Source organism: Branchiostoma belcheri, unplaced genomic scaffold (genome assembly GCF_001625305.1).
Source record: "Branchiostoma belcheri isolate BF01 breed outbred unplaced genomic scaffold, Haploidv18h27 scaffold2, whole genome shotgun sequence".
Classification (NCBI taxonomy): domain Eukaryota; kingdom Metazoa; phylum Chordata; class Leptocardii; order Amphioxiformes; family Branchiostomatidae; genus Branchiostoma; species Branchiostoma belcheri.
In genome coordinates this window covers 8,237,621-8,258,138 of record NW_017803490.1, presented here as the reverse complement: position 1 = coordinate 8,258,138, position 20,518 = coordinate 8,237,621, and the positions used below count along the sequence as shown (strand labels likewise).

The following is a 20,518-nucleotide window of genomic DNA, read 5'->3' as shown; positions in this document are numbered from 1 at the left end:
AGGCCTGATTGGTTTTGAGTCGTGAGCAAACTCCTCAAGGGAACGCAAAACATTGGCACAGAAAACGCTGAAAAAGGCGCGAATTTTTCCCGCGCTTTTCCTTACAGAAAATATCCTGACAGAAAACGCTGAAAAAGACCTGAATTTTTTTCCCGCCCTTCACCTGACAGAAAACGCCGAATAAAGGCACTATTTTTTTCCGCGCTTCACATAATAGAAGATTTCAGCGTTCCATTCAGTTCAAGTTATAGCCTCTTTTTTTTTTTACTTCGATGGCTTGTTTAGCCATAGTCAATGGTATAATAAATACTTGGCAAAGGCACTTGCATAAGGTCAACGACCGGTACAGAGTCTAAGCTGCGCCACAGAACAAACGTCACTTCCGGTGTAACAGGACTTAAATCATCGCAAGGAAAAACTTCACAGAACCTGAACCGGGAGGCCATCGCCAACATGGATCTGGGCTTCCTGCCCGTACCCATCCCCCTGTCCTGGGTTCTACTGGCCATACTGCCTGTCCTGTTTTACCTGTGAGTAAACGTGACTTTGGCCAGTCTGGCGAGCTGGTTTGGTGTTTCCTGTCCTGTCCTCAGGGGTGCCAGAGTATATAGTGCAATGTTACAAGTAAATTTGCACTGTTTATTGGTAAAATTGCACTGTATACTAATACAATTGCACTGTGTTTCGCAAAATTGCACTATAAACTAGTAAGATTGCACTATATTTGCACTGCTGTATACTCTGGTGGCACCCCTAGTCCTCCTAGGCCTTTAGGTCAATGTTCCACGTTCAATTTTTTCACGTTCCAATGTTCGTGGGGTCGTGTGTCGGAACGACAGAGCGTTCGGCTCAGAACCAAGAAGTCCCGAGTTTGAATGCCACCTATCTTGTGCTCTTGGGAAAGGCACTTTATAGAATTTTCTCACTTTACTCAGGTGAAAATGAGTATGTCTGTTGTTCGTTTATGCGTTTGTCTGCGTTGGTGGCGGCATAAAAATAAGTTGGAAAAACATGAGTGTGCCGTCGCCATGTCTAGTAATAAATATCGGGAACGCCCCCTCGCTTAACTCTCCAGGCGCAAGATCTCATATCATACAGCCCATACTCTTTACTTTTGATCTAACCCAATTCCATTTAATGATACTTAAAACATCAAGATAGTCACAGTATACATACGTTCAAAGACTTTTTCAGGCATACCTTTTCTGTGTGAATACAGCGTTACCAATTAACAAGCTGAACAAACAGCAGACTCATATAACCTTGGTCTGTGACCATGCATATTCGGGCCTTACACTCCCCCAGGGTCAAGTAGAGTTTAGGGCACAAAATACTTGTCTTATGTCATCCTAAACTCACGTTAACTATATAATCAATGGTATACTCTCCAAGCAGAGGTTGATGGTGGAAGATCATTTGCTTTTTATATAATATGGTCCGTTTTTGTCTTTTTGTTGGTGGTGGTAGAGACCCCCCCAAAACGGACCATATATAAAAAGCAAACGATCTTTCACCATCAACCTCTGCTTGGAGAGTATCAATAATAGCCTTAAATGTTAGTTCACCTGTGTGCAATGTTTCATGTCGCTATGTCTCATGGGCCCTAGCTTGTCGTCTTGCCAGACGATCTTGCCACTTATATGTCTCATGTAAACAATCAAGTACTGCACTTAGCCCGCGTAGGCATGAATGTGCAAATAAACATCATTGTCTCACAAGTCCAGTAGTTTGATTTACTACCATTGTTAAGTCCCAAATTATCGGACTTGTTGAAAGGCCCGATACTGTTTACAAATGAAACATTACAGCACCAGGCTGGACTAGAGTTCCACGATATCATACCTTCACCAAAGGATATTAAGTTTCCGACTAACGTATTAAAATTTTTGTGATTGACTACGCAAGCAAAGGTGCTTATGTAAAAAAAAGTGTATGAATTAACAGTCTTTCCACAAAAATAACAGAAGTTGTCAATTAATAAAAATTATCATTCTACCACTCCCACAAAAAGTAATCAAATTGACACTTGCGTTGTTTAACCTACATTTTGCGGTCTTAATCTCCACTTAACTAGCAAATGCCACTATGAAAATTCTGGCATTTACCAATACAATTCTTTTTTTTTCTGATTAGATCTAGATTATTACACTTTGCCCTTGTCCGACTGTACTAGTAAGTCCTATCTGTGAGAGGTATGCTGACATTCCATTCTACTATAAAAATACAAATGAGATTTACTAGATAATGTTATGAATGTATTTGCCTTATTATTGACAGTTTATCTATGCTTCTATGTTACATGTAATGTATGTATTTGGTGTGAACGATATCAGAATACTCGCTGAATAGTGCATTCGTCGTATTGTTGTGTTGAATAGATTTAAAAGAAATATTTTTTTAGGTACGCAGTGCGGCCCATGCAGGCATTGAAGAAGATGGGCGTACCTGGCCCCACACCATTACCACTCATTGGAAACCTGCATCAGACTATGAAGGCGGTGAGGGGTAGTTTTTTGTTTTCTCAACATTTTTTAAAATTAATTCTTGAATCAATAATAATCAAAATACATTAGGGAATATGTGGGCTAAATACACGTTCCTCGTACATTTATAGGCCAAAAAATTGACACACTGCAAGTTTCGTCAAAAAGCAGTTAAACAAGCAACTGGATATGATTTTGGAAATATTTTTCAATCATATCCAGTTGCTTGTGTAACTGCTTTTTGGAGCATCGTGTTACCTGGATGTCTAACCTTCATCGACGCATATGCAAGTTTACCTTTTTTAAAGTCACCCAAGCAACTGGATAGATTTTGAAAACTGTCAGACGTTTCATGTAGCATTCACTACTTTTCATCATTGAAAAACAGTTTTCAAAATTTAACCAGTTGCTTTAGTAACTGTTATTTTGTGTATCTCATTACCTGGGTGTCTAACCTTCATCGATATGTTCATGTTCATATGTTACATTCCAGGGTTTCTATAATGTTGAGGCTCAGACAGAAGCTATAGCTACCTATGGTAAGGTGTACGGGTAAGTTTTGAACGTTCTAACTCATTTTTGCAACATGCATTTATTGTGTACTTGACAAGAATTCACTTAAAGTGAAAGGTCCAATGTACAATTATAGGCCGCTTTCATATATGATAGAGAAGTTGCAAAATAACTGTTTTCCTGTCTGTGCAGAAAACATAATGAGCCTTAGGGACCAAGAACTGTACAAGGTACAAAGGATGGCATCGACTGCAATTGCCATATAACAAGCATACTATAAGACTAATATACATGTGTACCCCACAAAGCTATGTAGTATTGGGAAGGTGCTTTTACGTTACATCTCTCAAATCAATTTTGTCGCTCAGAGTTTTCAACGGCCGTGTTCCAGTCCTGGTGATTTCTGACCCAGAGATGCTGAGGGAAATCTTCGTCAAGCAGTTCCACAAGTTCGCTAACCGCGCAGTGAGTTTACAGAACTGTTTATTTATAAAAAAAAAACAGCCTCACAGCCTATACAAAAAACACTGATTTTTTTACAGTTGATTGTCTGGCAAATACAAATTAACATTGCAAAACATATACAAACACACGAACAAAAACATTACAAAAAGCCTCACATGGGCACTAAAGTAAAGACGGCGAAGACTCGTTGTACAGGCATATTGCCTTGTGTAAGAAGGAGTTTTTCAGTCTTTTCGTACAGGCTGCTGGTACTGTATTGGTAATTCTTTTCAATGTGATATTCACTGCATGTTCAAAGGAAGACTGTCTAAATTTGGGAGGTAAAAATTTTACATTTGCTGACAGAGGTTGTTCTTTTAAGCTGGATGCTCATGTATTTAATATGTTTATATGAACTCCATTAGTAAAAGAACAACAGTTCTTAACTACTCTTCCTGTGTGTATTGTAGTTATTACTGTGTACTGTGTAGTCTACTGTGTAGTCTTTGTAGTGCTGTATATATTGTAATTATTAAGTAATGATGGTGAACTTGTTATGTTGCATCTGATGTAATTCTAATGTACAGGCATACATACATGACACAGCATGTATTATTTATATGTACTATATATAATAATGATACCAAATCATTATGGAATTTTTGGACAAGCTTTATCATGTATCTAACTGAAGACAGGAAGCCTGGATCTGGATGTAAAGCCGCAGAATCTCATGATCTCCTCGCTGTTAGACGAGGAGTGGAAGAACCTACGAAGGATCATCAGTCCGGCCTTCAGCGGGGGCAAACTTAAACAGGTACACTGGGTCAGTCTATTGAAGAAGACCAGAGAGTGACTGGTCGAAAGCTCTAGGCGAGAGAACTTCTTCGTGTTGGAACAATATTTTTGATTCTAAACATCATCAAACGCTGTGTTTGACGGAAAGAGAGTGACAAGAACTTTAATTTGAACTTCTGTTACAATATTACGTGTCTAGTAGTAGAGGTACATTTAAATCATAACGGTTGAAGGGCCTTTTTTGGTGTAACTGTATCTTGGACGTTCATCTGTGTTGGTAGAAGGCATTATGAAACAAAGACCTTTTCTTGACAAGGACTGGAGTTGTACAGTCGAAAATCTTGTGTTGGAAATTACACTTCAAACTTGTTTTATAATGGTGTAAGTGTAGCTGGTGTCTATGCACATGTAACGGAGCTTGCTTTGACGTTCTCTTGGCAGATGACAGAAGCAATAAACAGCTGTGCAGACCTGCTACTGGGAAATATCCGCAGCTTTGGAGAAAAAGGGGAATCCTTCGACATAAAGGAGTGAGTTTCCCTTTCTTAGGCATCATTTTTTGCAAAACATATTGTAAATATAAAAAGAGAAAGAAAAGAAGAGTTATTCAGTCGTCTCATGTCCACCAGTAATGACCATACAAAAGAAAAACTATGTGAATTATCTCCAATTGCTTTAAAAAGAGAGAAGAAATATTCAAGACCTAGATTAGTTTATTCTCTAGTAGTTGTTAAAACTTTTACGCTATTCTGTTATCCTTGTAACCTATGTATCATGTTACTCAATATAATGTAAATGTAACACCACACTCTGTATGCATTTAGCCCCATGGGCATGAACATGCAATTAAAGATTCAATATATTATACACATAATGCCTGAATGGAGAAGGTATATTTTATATTTCACACACTATACTTACAAAGGAAGAGAAACGATTGTTATGTTTCCCTGTATCCCTGCCAATGTAACAAAACTATCCTGATTTTTGTCCACAAAACTTCGTCCGAAATACTATTAATCAGTACCATCCCCGCAATGACTAGATTATTGAATGATCTGTAGACCTTTTAAATGTGGTAGTAGCTTTTATGTATCTCTGTAATGACAAAAGTACTGAATGAACTATAAATATCTTATAATGTGTCAATATATTTGAGGTGTTGTTAGATTTCATCAATTTGACTGATCTTAACACCTTTTGTAATGTCTAACGCTAATTCAGTCTGCCGACTGCTATGCCAGATTGTATTGAGTTTCTTTCTTTCAATAAACCGATCATTATTTGTTTGCGCCTTTATTTATTGATGAAAATACACAATTCGGCCAACAGGCCGCTTTTCATTGTGGTCATCATGCAGGGGAGAGGTTCAAGGGTCAACAAATTCATCATCAAAAATTTTAAACAGAATAAAATGACTTTCAGACTGACGAGTGCATTCCTTACTGACGTCACCGCCCGGACAGGGTTTGGATTGGACGTGGATTCACAGCGGAACCCACGTGACCCCTTCGTCATCCATTTGAAGAAGACGTTTAGTTCTAACTTCTTCAATCCACTGATCTGGCTCATGCGTAAGTACACCAGTAGATTTTCATCCGCGAATAGTTTCATCAGATTGGTAAGTTACTGAGTAAAAAGACTAATGAGCTTTGAGATATTTTTATGTCTAGCGAAGGAAAACATATTGTTTTTGCTCTGTTTCCTCTTCTGCAAACCAACAAGGTCAATGACCTGAACCAGACGTCTGTCACCATGGTAACTGGTGTTGGGTTACATCATGTTGCAATTTTGAAGCAGGAGGGTTTTAAACCATATGCGAAGGTACACGTTACGCATTTCCTTGCAAATGTTACCTTTCTAGTCTCATCATATATTCTTATGATGTAAAACAGGTGTAGATATTAACATCAAGTGATTGTTTCATGCATCGTATATGCGTAATTATATAAAGACAACGACAATATAACTATACAAGCATTTCCCTCTTTCTGTCCGTTTGTTTCACCCTGCAGTCCTGTTCCCCAGTATCATGAAGCCGATTTTGGAGAAGTTGAATTACAACTTTCTGGGCAGGGATGTTATTAACTTCTTCTACAGCATCTTTGAGCAGGTCATGGAGATGAGGCAGAATGGACAAAGTCGTGTAAGTGTCTGAATCTGATCTCTAAATAAGTGGCCTAATACAGTAACTCTCTAACAGTACAGTTTGAATGAATGCGTACAACTGGATTGATGCAGGAAAAGCTAACTCAATCCATACAGATCTAATCAAGATAAATGTCAATACCTTCATACACGTCCTCTTAACATTAAAAAAGGTTTGAACTTTAATTTTAGCACAAACATTGCACCTCACCAAATTTTTTGACTGTTCAAGTCCTGTAGCTTTGTCATCAGGATAATGAATGACCAATCACTCCCTGGCAGTTTTGATCAATTACTTATGTCACGTATCCGTAAAATCTCGTTTGAATAAGGCCACGTGTCTGTAACCGTAACTCTCGCGAGATTACGTTATGAAGTGATTGGTCATTCGTTATCCTGATGTGATTGTTGAAATTTTGATCTCTGTGTAATCTTTGTTCAGACCAGTTTTATTGTACAATTGTTGTGCAATAAAGTTTGCTTATGTTTTCAGGGCCGTGTGGACCTTATGCAACTGCTGATGGATGCTCACAAGGATGATGACGTTGACAACAATGATGACGTGGACAACCATGATGACGTTGACCTCAATGATGACGTCGACAACAATGACGTTCAAGAGACCGAAGTGCAAGGAACGAAGAAACGTATGTGTTTAACCTTAATCAAATGGCAGTTTGTACTATGCTTATTATGTTTAACGAAGGAAAACATATTGTTTTCGTTAAATGTGGGCTGGTAGTGAAATATGCTGTACTTGCTCGCTAATGTTGCCTTTGCAAAAAGGGTTGTTTAGCTGCCGCCGCGCCGCGTGCCTGCGAAGCTGGTGTGTTACACTAAAAGGCGCTTATACTGGCTATACAGATACAGAACCTTCACACATTGCACCGATAAAACGACAAACATTAATAAACAAATATGCAAAACAAAGAAAAAGCAGTGTGCAGGAGGAAGAAAGAAGTCTGAAAGGCTTGTACAATGTCCTCCTCCTTAAAACTTAGGAAATATTAATAATGAAACTGACATGATTCTGTTAGTAGAAATTCTTCGATCAGTGACTGTATTTTTGTAAAGTAGATTACGTACCTCCAAATGTTCGATGTCCACTGTACATCTTGTTCACGGAGTGACCTAGTCTCGCGAGAACACGAGACTAGGTCGAGACTTGTGTGGATCTTCTGGCCTCCCCCGCCTCCTTGCGGAGTAGGGGTAGGTAGGACTTGGACAGCTCCCAACCTTCATTGCGATTCATCCCGGCACGTTCCAACTCCGTGAACAAGATGTACAGTGGACATCGAAAATTTGGAGGTACGTAATCTACCTTCCAAAAATACAGTCACTGATCGAAGAATTTCTACTAACTGTTAATTCTACATGACTGATGAACCTCTTCAACAATGACATGATTCTGATTTCAGCCCTGTCCAAAGACGATGTTGTAGCAAACGCGTTTCTGTTCTTCGCCGCCGGTTATGAGAACTCGGCCAACACCATGGCGTTCACGCTGTATAACCTGGCTTTGCATCAGGAGGCACAGGACAGGGTCAGGCAGGAGATCAACCAAGTCATGGAGGACAGGGTACGTCCTCAGATGTAGACGATAAACTTAAAGGCATCCAGTGCAGTTTTTCGGGCTTGGGAAGCCGATCTTTCAAAGCCAATATACTAGCCATTTATCTACTGAGTTGAAACCACACTGTCCCAATGTATATTGACCCTTATGGAGCAAAAATTCCCAAAATTCTGACGGAAAATGATTACTGGAAGGGCCCTGGGCTGGGCTACCACACTCTTTCCCAAATGCTAAGAGAGAATGTTATGTACCAGTTCTGGTACAACTTGACTAGGATTTAAGACCTACCAAATACGAGACAAACATCGTATCTACCAACGTGATCATTGCAATATCAATGGCAACTTCTTATCATCTTTTACCAATCGCTGAAAACACTAAATATTCTCAAGTCCAACATACTTATACTGACCTGTGTGGTATCCATGTTTTACAGGACGTAGTGGACTACGAGGTTGTCCACAGCATGCCGTATCTTGATATGTGCATCAACGAGACCCTCCGCATGTATTCTTCTGTTCCCAAGTACGTTCCACTGCACGAACAGTGATCATATTAGTGATTTGATTTGATTCATTGAAATTGAAAACAATACAATACTCGTGGGCCACAGGCAGCGGGGGCTTGTGTTGACGTTGTGGTTCACACACAAGGCAAGTATAAGCACACAAATAAAACACACATTTAAACCTAAACAATATAAGTACATAAAAATTGCAATCTAGAATAAGCAAAGATTAGAATATATCTACCTAGTGTTTAAGAGTCCATTTACTACTTGGTACAGTTCATGCGGTTCCTAGCCGACAGAATGTTCTCGTGTCTGGGGCCACGTCTTCGGGTCGACTGGTGCCTCTGCTGTGTTATAAGATATTAAAATGGATATCTGCCAAAGGATAGAAATTTAGAGTAAAGATTTTTATGTTTGCCGAAGGAAACATATTGTTTTTACTGTTTTTTCTTCTCCAAACAAATACGGTCAATGACCTGAAGCAGACGTCTGTCACCATGGTAACTGGTGTTGGGTTACATCATGGTACAATTTTATTACCTTTATTTGTACTTCTCCAGCTGTGACCGTATTGCAGGGGAAGAGGTCAAGCTGAAATGGCTGACCATCCCGAAGAACACGAAGGTTGTCATTCCTTTCCTTGGAATCCACTACGACCCCGAACGCTGGCCAGAGCCATACAAGTTCATCCCTGAAAGGTACAGTCCTTAAGTTTAGTAAGGTATCTAGTCACATGACAAGCCTCACTGGGTCAGTCTAGTACTGAGGAAGACCAGGGTGACTGGTGGAAAGCTCTAGGTGAGAGAACATTTTGTGTTGGATCTATGTATCCATACTTGCTGCCTAGTGCACACTTTGTATTGTCATGTTACAATTCTGAATAAATAGCTTGTAGTCAACCCTGGATGACTAATTTTTACCAACGTACACCACTGTAGGTTCACTAAGGAGGAGAGAGAGAAGAGGGACCCGTACGATTGGCTGCCGTTCGGGGTGGGACCGAGGAACTGCATCGGGATGCGGCTTGCTCTGATGGAGCTGAAGGTACGCCCTATATGCTAGATACTTAAATACTTCAGATCTATGTATTACTAAATACTTTTATCTACGTTGTACTTTTATCTAATAAAACATCCGCTATTTCAACGCCTAATGTTTTCTACTTATATAGACCTATGTGATGCTTTTAATTTATCCTAGTACCTACGCACAATGTTATCAACAAATGTAGATCTATGTAATGTTTTAAACCTATTTCGTCACCTACCCGCCATTTTTATCTTAATATTTTACTACCATTTATGCTGTTACGATGTGTAGCAGTTAGACACAATGTAAACAGTCCACTACGGTACTTCAGCAATGGCTGCAAAGTGGAATCTGTGTGTATGAAGCAAATAAACCATTATTATTATTATTATTATAAGGTTGGACTGGCCAAGGTGCTGATGAAGTATCGCTTCGTCACCGGACCCGATACCGAAGTACGTTCTGCAGTTCGTTAAGGCTAATTCATTCAGGTCTAGAGCTATATAGGCACGGTTCTGGATATGATAGAGACTATCCAGAACCGTGCCTGACCATAACCCTAACACATTCAGGCATGGAACTAGATAGGCACAGTTCTGGATAAGATACGGTCTGAACGTAATCTCCAAGCAGATCATACGGTGGCACGACAGTATCTATTGGCCAGAGGAGTGTCCATCAGTCTTCGAAGATCTGCCAGCACTTCGCGATCGGTGGCTAATGGACACTACTCCAATGGATACTGCCTTGCCACCGAATGATTCCCTTGGAGATTACGTTCAGGCCGTATCGTATCCAGAACCGTGCCTATCTAGTTCTATGCCTGAATGGGTTAGGGTTAGTATCAGGCACGGTTCTGGAAAGTTTCTATCATATCCAGAACCGTGCCTATCCAACTCCATGCTTGAATGGGTCAGACATGGTTCTGTGATTCGAAGTGCATTCTTTAAAATTAGGGATGTATTTGAAATACTCCGACACATTACGTGGCAAATTGAAGTGTGGGGGGGGGCTGGTCACCATATACCTGAATGTGTATACTTTAAAGAATAAACAGAGCAGTAGTTTTTCGGCTAAACAATGCGAATGTACAATAAATATGATACAGTTGCTTTGAATGTTAGTTTGCTGCTTCAATAATCTTTGATTCCCATGTGCTTTCCTCAGATCCCACTGAAGATCAGTAAGTACACGGTGCTAGCCACCCCAGAGAACGGGATTCGGCTGCGGGCGGAGCCGCTGCGTCCTGGAAGCGACTGATCCATTTTGGTTCCTGGAAAAGAAAGAGAAGAGAAAAGAAAGAGCAAACCTTTACTTGTCACATGCTAAACAAATTGATGACATTCCAACTAAAGAAGGTATTACAGGCATTGAGGTAAATTTGAACTTCAGATTTAATGCCAGGGGTTTTGGATGCGATATGCAGAAGTGGATGCTTAGGGATGCATTTGCGTGATTTTAGAGTATTTTCAACTGAATCACTATACTATACCATACTACAGGCTCCACCCAGGCTGGTGCCAAAAATCGTTGCTAGATCTAAGCTTGGACTTGAGTAGTCCGGTTTGAATTATGGAAATACTATAGGATTGTCACACACACTTCCTGTCTATGACTGAGACTAACCCTACACCAGGGCTACATGTAAGTTAGTATTTAGGGGTATTTTAGGAATTGTGTAAATAACAAATATTAGCATAACAACATTTAAAACAAAAAGAATGTCCTGCATTTTTATTGATTTTTATTGTTTCAAGGCTCAAACCACACGTTAGCCAGAGATCTCTTTCCGAATAAAACAACATACTTGTCCTTTTGTGCCTCAAATAGTCACAGTGTTGAAATACATTACAGATAAAACTCAAGCGTTTTTAACACTTATGGACAATTTTGTACAATTCAGCTCATTATCTGGATTTCCCTGTACACACATACGAGTACAAATATCTTTACACACAACTATTACTGAATTATACAATCTGCTGTAACAGCCATGTCAACACAAGACACTCTAACCCATCTTCCAAGTAGACAAGGTATTAGATACTGAGTACCTCTTCCCAACACAATGTTTTAAGCATTACACTAAATAGCCAGCTGAACACATTCAAGAATTCAACAGTTAAGCTAACAATTAAAAAAAAAATGTCTGAATAAGCTTCCTTTTCAACTACCCATACAGAAAACAAGTCTTACAAGGGAATACCTTTCTTGACCACAGCTTGAAACTTTCTGACAGTAGTATTAAATCATTGGCCTTTGAATAAGACTTTGTGTGCAAAGGTGAAAGTCCAATATATCTAAAACATACACACCTTAGCCACTTTTATATGATGGTTTCCACTGGCTCTTGTAGCCCAGTTTTGTCAACACTTCACAATCTAACCCTAACCCCTAATTTAAAGTACCCTACTGCATAGATCTCAATGACTTCACAATAACCCTAATTTTACCACAAACAACATTGACCCAAATAACTTTAGTGTAAACACCAGCAAACAAAAATACCCTAAAAAAAGCCACAGGTACTTCTTCATTACTAGGTTACTTCTTCATCACTAGGTTATTATGCCAGTGAACAGCAAACTGTACATTTCACATCCTTTAACTTTTGGTACGCTTAGTTTTTCACTGTGTACATTTGCCAGATAGAATTTGTAGCCTATAACAGGTTAACATGGTTATTAAATTTTTGACAGTAGGGCCCCTCTTGGTTTCTTTGTTACCTTTTGCTAACTTAGTGTAATTAACTATATGGTAGTTACACCTATCACAACAAAAGCTGGTTGTATTGACTTAGTAGCAGAACTCAAATATCTAGATTGGGATGGGCAAGAGGCTTGCAAAACAAAATTTGACACATCGTATGTCTCTCTCTCTTTCAGTCTTATGTAATACTGATGTAAATGACTGGAAAATAATTTGAAGATTGATTCCCACTTCCACAGCAAATATAAATACATATATAATTGAAACATCCTTTGTTTTTTCAATAAATACCAATAAGGAAACATATCTCTGTGGAAATGCAACAATCTTTGGTTGAATGTTGTTTCTTTACCCTTGAAATTTGAGGATCACTGGTGTTAAAATTTGAGAATACGTATTGTCGAGAAGTTCTTTTGAACATTTCATATTTATGGACATCAATTGACCAAACAGATATGCTATGCTTCATTGTCCACAGTATACACCTCTTCATATGGGATATTTTCTTTGGTCTTCATTAAAATACATCAATAGACACATAACAGTGATCTGTAATTCAGTCAACTTTGACCCATGACCCTGTGAGGTCACATGACCAAAGCAGTAGGTCAGCCATCCTGAGTGCGGCCATAGCTACAGGCAAAAGTGCGACAAGTGGCAGTTTTCGCGACTTGAATTGAAAGCTAAAACTCCAACCGTACAATTCCTTAAATCTCTATCTAAGGCTTCATTCCAATAGCTAAAACACAGTGCATTGATAGTACACACAACTATCCGATAAGCCTTATGCCGCGGACGTTTTTTCTGGTTCTTCTGCTGTTTCTGCTGGTGGAAGTTCCTTCAAAGATTGTTTGTACATATATATCCTAGAGAGCTGGAAGAACCCTGTGGCAGCTACGAAAATGTTCACGCTGAACAAGTTGTAGTTCACTGGGATGATGACCTGTTGGAGATAAGAAAAAGAAGAAATCTTGACTGTACATGATGTTCATAATGATGACAAACAACCTTCACCAGCTAGTTCTAAACAACACTTTTGAGTTATACAGTCATTATAGTGTATAAACTTACACAGTTACACTTAATATTACTGATACTGCAAAGTTGTATGGATGTCTGTGGCAGAAATCGTGTTGGGAAAAATATGTGGAGGGTCTAAGTTGCAAGATAATGGGGTGTCAGACAACAACATTTTGTCCTTCCCCCAACATCTGCTTGACGATTACGCAAGTCCCACCAGAACTTTAAGACCTTTGCTTCTTACATAACGTACATGTACATGTACCATATAGAAAAAAGGTTGTACCAAACTTTGGTTGTACATAGCAACCCTGAAAATTAACTATTAAGAGAAAGAAAGGGGAAAGTCCTTTTAAAAGAACTTAAAAGGACTTCAAACGTACGTTTGTCAACCTTGACATGATCTGAGCATGCAGAAAATCGAATAACTTCGTTGTGGGGGGCGTTTAAAATTCCTGACCTCAGTATGACCTTGCTACTGTAGAACAGAAGCTGAGAACGCCCCTCCCCCTCAAAAACAACAAAATCTGAACCCTTACAAACGAGTATCTAGACCAGATACACCCCGTAGCAGCCAGAGCGCTGGACTGGTAGACGCTGAGCTTCTCAGGCGGTCGGACGACGTCGGCTATCCCGGCGATAACGAGCGCCCACTTGAAGGACGGAGCCCAGAAAAAGATCGTCTTCGGCCCGGCTGGGTGGTTCCAAACCGCGCGAATTCTCTGAGGAAGAAGCGCTTCCACCCGCTTGTCGAGCCTCATGATGAGGCCTCGGAGTCCTACCGCACTCATTTAGGACGATTTGAGCTAGTAGAGCGTCGCGAAGTGGAGTTAAATCGCCAAAAGTATGCCAGAAACTCTCTACATCCGTGTATCGAACACAACAAAAATGGCGGTAAGATTTCGTACTGAACTTTGACCGGAACGGACGATATCACCACAATCAGAAAGAAAATAAGGTATTTTATTTCTTTGTACATATTTTTCATCAATAGCTCTCATAGTGTTTTATAAAAATTAATTCTATTGTAAACTTTTTATTTCTAGCACAAATATTCTGTGATTCGTTATGTCTGACAGTTTTATTTCGCGAAATTAGAAAGTTATCATCACCCCTATTTTGGTGAGTGGACCATTCCAAATCATATCCGGCTGTCGTTTGATTCATGTTTGGCGCTGTCTGACTGATAATCTGACGACTTTTCTCGTATATCGTGTGTTTTTCGGCCGAATTTTTCCTCAGAATATCTTACCAAGATGTCGAACGTGCGAGTTGTGACGGAAGACGCCCAGTTTCAGGTGGAACTGACGAACGCAGGCACGAAATTGGTGGTGGTGGATTTTTATGCCGACTGGTAAGTGGGGAGGGGGGCACCATGAGATGGCGGAAACACAGTCGCTTTAGTAGTGACGTTGCATAAAATAATTATTTCAGGAATCGTATCTTCCTATGAATTCTCTCATATTCATGTCATAACCGTGTTATGTATATTTTGTCAGAAGTGTTTGGTAGGATTGGCCTTTTGGTGGATTAAGATACTTAAAGTTTTTTTTTAATACGAATTCTTGTTGTAGAGCACTTTGTGGTAGCACATACCGGAATATAGCATGTATCATGTACAACGTTGTATATGTACAAATGTAGTATGTAAAAGTTAAAACTTGCAGTATGTACAAACCGTACTGTAAGGTTTGTTCCCCTCATCTTGTGCCCTTGGCAAGGGCACGTAACACCAATTAATAATTTCCTGGATGGAGGCCTGGCGAACCTCATCTCGTATTAGAGGCTCCGTATTAGCCACAAAAAGGCAGCAGAATCTTCAGCTAGTTGAAGGCAGCTGCCTCAAAATAAAAAAATAACAAGCCCTGTATATATATTGTTTTGTTTGATATGTCCAGGTGTGGCCCGTGCCAGAGGATTGCTCCCTTCTTCAACCAGCTGAGCCTTCGGTACCCGACAGTCGTGTTTGTGAAGGTGAACGTGGACCAGTGCCAGGTATGTATGAAACAAAGACTTGTTTGCTTTGCATATCCAGTAAACTGCCTGTAGGCATTACATTTAAACAGTAGTAAGTTTGTACACAATGAATGTGCAAAGGTACTAGTACAAGCTGCCTAAGACGTGACTGTTAAGGTTTGAACCATTCTCCCTGGGAAGAAGTACTAAGTGTAGTGGATTCTTATATATGCTTAAGATGTGGCTCGGGACCTCAAAAAGGACATGTATCTCCAACCAAAACTAGGTCATGATTTTCTCGTAAATCAAGTGAGGAAATAGCTGTCAAGTCCCAAAGGTAACACATGCACCCAGTATTTCAAGCCCTTTACTCAATGTGATCACTAGGCTGCCAATGATGACTCAATGTGATTTACTTATTTTCTAGCAAACAGCATCAAGTAATGGCGTCAGTGCGATGCCGACGTTCCTGTTCTTCCGTAACAAGACGAAAGTTGACCAGCTGCAGGGGGCAGACCAAAACCTACTATGCCGCTAGAGTGATATTAAACACTTTGAGCTTAATAGAAATAATGTGACTTACTCTTTTTATCACTGCAGCAAACAGCATCGAGTAATGGCGTCCGTGCGATGCCGACGTTCCTGTTCTTCCGTAACAAGACAAAAGTTGGACCAGACATAGAATTATATAATTATAGACATAGAAATTATTATAGAAATACTTTGAATAATTTGATGTAAATTCCTTCTCTGTTTAGCAAACGGCGTCCAGTAATGGTGTGCGTGCGATGCCAACCTTCCTGTTCTTCCGTAACAAGACGAAAGTTGACCAGCTGCAGGGGGCAGATCAGAACCAGCTGGAATAATAAGACAATAAACAAATAGATGATTAATAGATAAAGAAAATAATTTGATTTACTCTTCCTGTCTCCCAGCAAACGGCATCAAGCAATGGCGTCCGTGCGATGCCGACGTTCCTGTTCTTCCGTAACAAGACGAAGGTTGACCAGCTGCAGGGGGCAGACCAACTATGCCACTAGAGTAATAAGACAATAAACAAATAGATAATTAATAGATAAAGAAAATAATTTGATTTACTTTTCCAGCAAACGGCGTCAAGCAATGGCGTCCGTGCGATGCCGACGTTCCTGTTCTTCCGTAACAAGACGAAGGTTGACCAGCTGCAGGGAGCTAACCAACTAGTAATAATAAACACTCTAATGTGACTCACTCTTTTTATCCCTGTAGCAAACAGCATCGAGTAATGGCGTCCGATGCCGACGTTCCTGTTCTTCCGTAACAAGACAAAGGTTGACCAGCTGCAGGGAGCTAACCAACTATACCCCTAAACTAACAAGATGATAGACAAATAGATAAAAGATAAAGAAAATAATTTGATTTGCTCTACCTGTCTTCCAGCAAACTGCATCCAGTAATGGCGTCCGAGCAATGCCAACCTTCCTGTTCTTCCGTAACAAGACGAAAGTTGACCAGCTGCAGGGAGCCGACCAGAACCAGCTGGAGGAGAAGGTAAAGAAGTGGATGGGAGACGAGGAGGAGGAGGGACAGGAGGGGTCAGGCGGGGTTGGGGTGCCTGGACAGGTCAGTTCTTCTCTACACTGTACAGTATGCCAAAAAGCAGTAACTCAAGCAACTGGATATAGCACGTCGGCAGAACGTCTCATATAAGATTGTATTTGTGCATATAAGGTTAACACTCCGTCTGTAGTTTCCAAATGTTATGTTGGAAAACATATCCTCTGCAACAGGCAAAATTCTGATGCAATGTTTACCAAATATCCAACGAAAACCGCGTAAAATCAGGGTTCTGCGCAGGCGCAGTACGTTCTGCCGACATGCTACTGGATATGATTTTGGAAATGGTCAGACGTTTCCAAAATCATATCCAGTTGCTTGAGTTACTGCTTTTTGGCGTATCGTATTACCAGTGGATGTCTAACCATCACCGATGCTTCTCTACAGTACTTTGGTGAGGTATTGAGATTTTCTTAACCAGGTACTCTTCCTACCTTGCTTATGTTTCGATGTCTATCACTTAGTATCAGACACCTTCCTCAGAGCTTCTGACTGGAGTTCTGCTTGTCGCCACTGTTTGTGTATAAAAAAAATCCCAATATCCTATGTTCTACCAACCTGATGTGAAATTATTTTCGGAAGTACTTTGGTAACTCAAATTTAAGTTTAAATTTACTTTAACTTCAGGAGTTTGAGTGACCATATGCAAAAGTAAACATTATGTGTTTGCTTCGCAAATCTTTCCCATTTTTTTTGTTTTCCATGCATCTCTTATCTTTTTTCCACAGATGAACCTGAACTCTATGATCATGAAGTCAGGCTGTGAGTGTCTAAACGACAGTGATGACCATCCGTTCGGCCACTGTCTGGACAAGGGTGGACAGTACCTGGAGTCAGACTGTGATGAGCAGCTCATCATGACTGTCTCCTTCAACCAGCCTGTCAAGCTGCACTCTCTCAAGATCCAGGGGCCTGATAACGGTGGGTCATAGTCATAGTACTTATGTGTTTCTTTATACTCTAACTAGAAAGGTAACATTTGCAAAGCAAATGCATAATGTTTACCTTCGCATATGGTCTGCTCTGTTATTCTTACTCAAACACATTCATATATGGTGACAGGAGTCTCAATCCCTAATCCTATAAAATTGCAACATGATGTAACTCAACACCAGTTACCATGGTGACAGACGTCTGGTTCAGGTTCTTGACCTTATTTGTTTGGAGAAGAAGAAGAAACTGAGCAAAAACAATGTTCTCTTCAGTAAACATAATCATTCAACTCAACAACACAAACATGCTTTTGTTTATGTTCACATCCAGTTCTTTTTTCTGACTCATAAACTCCTCTTGTACCCAAACTAGGCCAGGCACCAAAAACAGTGAAGGTGTTTATCAACCAGCCGGCCACACCAGACTTTGATGCCGCTGAGAGAAATGACGCTGTTCAACAGTTTGAGTGAGTACAAACATTTCATAAAACTAGATCTTTTTAGTAAAACGTACTACATGTACTTCTGAACTTTGTTTCTACAATTTCTTTATTTGTCTTTTAAAAAACAGAAAAAATTTAAATCTTTCATCCAACACAAGATGGGTTTTCTCACCTGGATCAATAGTTTTAACTTTAAACATGTAACTTAGCCAATGCAGATGAAATTTCATGATAGTAAACTTTAAATGCATAATTTTTTATACAAAGGAACAAGATTTTTTAAAGTAATGTTCTGTTTTCACAGGTTAACAGCAGATGATGTGAAAGAAGATGCCGTCATCAACCTCCGATATGTGAAGTTCCAGAACATACAGAATGTTACTGTAAGTCACTCAAGGAAAACATTGGATCCTGAATAGAAGTTTAGTCAGTCAACAGGGTCCAATGCTCTCATTTTACCAATCCTGCCCTAGGCCAATAAGTTTTAAATCTCTTGCCTGTTTTAAACAATTTTAAAGACTTAAAAATGAGCTTATTTGATAATGATATCTGTATCTGTATCTGCATAGCCGGTATAACACAGGTATAACCACATTTCCGTATAACCAGTGCACACTTCGACGTAACACACCAGCTTCTACTGGCTCGCTACATTTCACCAAATGTCTTGTTACACCTAACCTTTGAACAATGATTATAGTGCCATTGTTAACTGTATAAATTATCTTTGTGAATCCACAGATATTTGTAAAAGACAACCAGGGAGAGGAGGAGACAACAGTAGTGAACTACCTAGGTTTCATCGGAACACCCGTATCAGCTACCAACATGACGGAATTCAAAAGGGTTGGTATCTGTGTATGTAAGGAGGTTCAAAATTTGATTTTAAATCTCCTTGGTGTATGTCTGTCTCTGTAACCTGTATGTTGCCACAAAGGGAAAAGGTGGAAAGGGTTGATGACTTAGAATCTGAAGGTTCTGGGTTCGAATCCCTGGCAGACCTCAATGTTGTGCCCATGAGAAAGGCACTTTGCATCTACTTCCTCAGGTGAAATTGAGTACCTAGCTTCATTTAGGGACATCTTGTCACATGAGACATAAATAGCCTGGAGTCCGCCTTGTTAGCTTTAGTCCACTCCCCAAGATCTGCTCCCCGCCTACAATAGTAATATATAATATGAATAGCCAGCGGGGTAACAGATCTTGAGGAGCAGACTAAAGTTAGCAAGGCTGGACTCCAGGCTAGGACATAAAAACAGGTCTCATGTTTGAGAATAGACACCTCAAGCACGTTAAAGATACCACCACACTTACCCCAAGACTAGGGTCTACTCTGTAGTGAGTGGATCAAACCTTACAGTCTGCTCTTTTGCAGCTTGTATGTTGTACTGTACATGTACAAAACTGGTTCTAAAAACTTCAGCTTAAAAAACGTAAACCAACAATCAGCCAAACACAGATATTGCAGTTATAAAATTTGATTGAAGTATATAGCCTACCTTTGAAAGACCTCTGCATGTGCATGTATATAATGTATATAATCAACAGACTACATTCTTTACCTGTGTATCTTTCTCAGTGGATTTAGACATGAAATTTTATTCACTGTTCTACTGTGCTTTTTTCAGGTTGCAGGCAAGAAGGGGGAGAGCCATTGACATTGCTGCATAGATTCATTCAATTTCACAGAAGTTTAGGAGAATCTAACTTCTGAACTTACACAACTGTATTCTACATGTACAAATCGTAGGGGAGGTCCAATACATTTTGAGTACCGGTAATATCATCAAAACACAGCCATACAAGTACTATCATGAAAGTTCATCTGTGTTGGTAGTTACATGTTTAGAGTTAAAACTTTTGATCCAACACAAAAAGTTCTCTCACCTAGAGCTTTCGACCATTCTGGTCTTCCTCAGTAGACTGACCCAGTGAAGCCTGTCACTAGGCTTCTTTGAAGTGTGACATCAACACTGGCCTCACTGGGTCAGTCTACTGAGGAAGACCAGAGTGACTGGCTGGAAAGCTCTAGGTGAATTTTTTTGTGTTGGATCGAAAGTTTTAACTCTAAACACAGCCATACAAGGTTTAGTGATCCTGTGACACTACTCGCTGTGTCTTACCACAGCATTTTAAAGCCTTCAGAATTAAAGTACAATGTACAAGGGTGGTGTCAATAAGGATTCGTATTTGGGGGGGGGGGATGATAGATAACAACAAAGTATACTTACCCTCATAACTTTTCATTGGTTTTTGAAAGTGGTTTTATTCTTTAAGCTACTGGGACAAGTTATAAAGAGGATAAGACAATAGGATAAGAAAGTAGAATTATATCAACATTCAAATACAGACCAAGCTACATG

The 20,518-nt window shown here is 39.8% G+C and overlaps 3 protein-coding genes across 4 annotated transcripts; 2 read left to right on the top strand and 1 right to left on the bottom strand.

Moving 5' to 3' along the window:
• Window positions 1-387: 387 nt before the first annotated feature.
• LOC109468932 (cytochrome P450 3A41-like) lies at window positions 388-12,351 on the top strand. Its single transcript, XM_019767313.1, has 15 exons — window positions 388-530; window positions 2,402-2,498; window positions 2,977-3,035; window positions 3,365-3,461; window positions 4,135-4,257; window positions 4,680-4,768; window positions 5,664-5,812; window positions 6,254-6,384; window positions 6,880-7,033; window positions 7,805-7,965; window positions 8,396-8,484; window positions 9,031-9,168; window positions 9,409-9,514; window positions 9,898-9,954; window positions 10,667-12,351. The coding sequence occupies exons 1-15, from the start codon at window positions 454-456 to the stop codon at window positions 10,757-10,759; spliced, it is 1,620 nt and encodes a 539-aa protein (XP_019622872.1). The 5' UTR covers window positions 388-453; the 3' UTR covers window positions 10,760-12,351.
• Window positions 12,352-12,490: 139 nt separating this feature from the next.
• LOC109468897 (mitochondrial pyruvate carrier 2-like) lies at window positions 12,491-14,147 on the bottom strand. The gene is made up of 2 exons (XM_019767277.1): window positions 13,768-14,147; window positions 12,491-13,151 (listed from the first exon to the last, which is right to left on the bottom strand). Exons 1-2 carry the CDS (start codon window positions 14,017-14,019, stop codon window positions 12,993-12,995), a joined length of 411 nt encoding a protein of 136 aa, XP_019622836.1. The 5' UTR covers window positions 14,020-14,147; the 3' UTR covers window positions 12,491-12,992.
• A 220-nt stretch (window positions 14,148-14,367) lies between these two features.
• Window positions 14,368-20,052, top strand: LOC109468867 (thioredoxin-like protein 1). Of its 2 annotated transcripts, XM_019767237.1 has the most exons (9): window positions 14,368-14,582; window positions 15,127-15,223; window positions 15,943-16,038; window positions 16,700-16,786; window positions 17,509-17,701; window positions 18,086-18,179; window positions 18,460-18,538; window positions 18,897-19,001; window positions 19,784-20,052. In XM_019767237.1, exons 1-9 carry the CDS (start codon window positions 14,485-14,487, stop codon window positions 19,811-19,813), a joined length of 879 nt encoding a protein of 292 aa, XP_019622796.1. In that variant the 5' UTR covers window positions 14,368-14,484; the 3' UTR covers window positions 19,814-20,052. The 2 variants fall into 2 exon arrangements, with proteins under 2 accessions (XP_019622796.1, XP_019622797.1); XM_019767238.1 differs by lacking the exon at window positions 15,943-16,038 and having other exon boundaries at window positions 16,604-16,786.
• The last annotated feature ends 466 nt before the right edge of the window (window positions 20,053-20,518 follow it).

Bases quoted from the DNA above. Each gene is read 5' to 3' on its own strand.
- LOC109468867 (XM_019767238.1), top strand. From the start codon at position 14,485: ATGTCGAACGTGCGAGTTGTGACGGAAGACGCCCAGTTTCAGGTGGAA. The intron at 18,180-18,459 runs GTGAGTACAAAC...CTGTTTTCACAG, and splicing joins GACGCTGTTCAACAGTTTGA to GTTAACAGCAGATGATGTGA. The intron at 18,539-18,896 runs GTAAGTCACTCA...GTGAATCCACAG, and splicing joins AGAACATACAGAATGTTACT to ATATTTGTAAAAGACAACCA.
- LOC109468932 (XM_019767313.1), top strand. From the start codon at position 454: ATGGATCTGGGCTTCCTGCCCGTACCCATCCCCCTGTCCTGGGTTCTA. The intron at 7,966-8,395 runs GTACGTCCTCAG...CATGTTTTACAG, and splicing joins ACCAAGTCATGGAGGACAGG to GACGTAGTGGACTACGAGGT. The intron at 9,955-10,666 runs GTACGTTCTGCA...TGCTTTCCTCAG, and splicing joins TCACCGGACCCGATACCGAA to ATCCCACTGAAGATCAGTAA.
- LOC109468897 (XM_019767277.1), bottom strand. From the start codon at position 14,019: ATGAGTGCGGTAGGACTCCGAGGCCTCATCATGAGGCTCGACAAGCGG. The intron at 13,152-13,767 runs GTAAGGGTTCAG...TATCTCCAACAG, and splicing joins TCTGGTCTAGATACTCGTTT to GTCATCATCCCAGTGAACTA.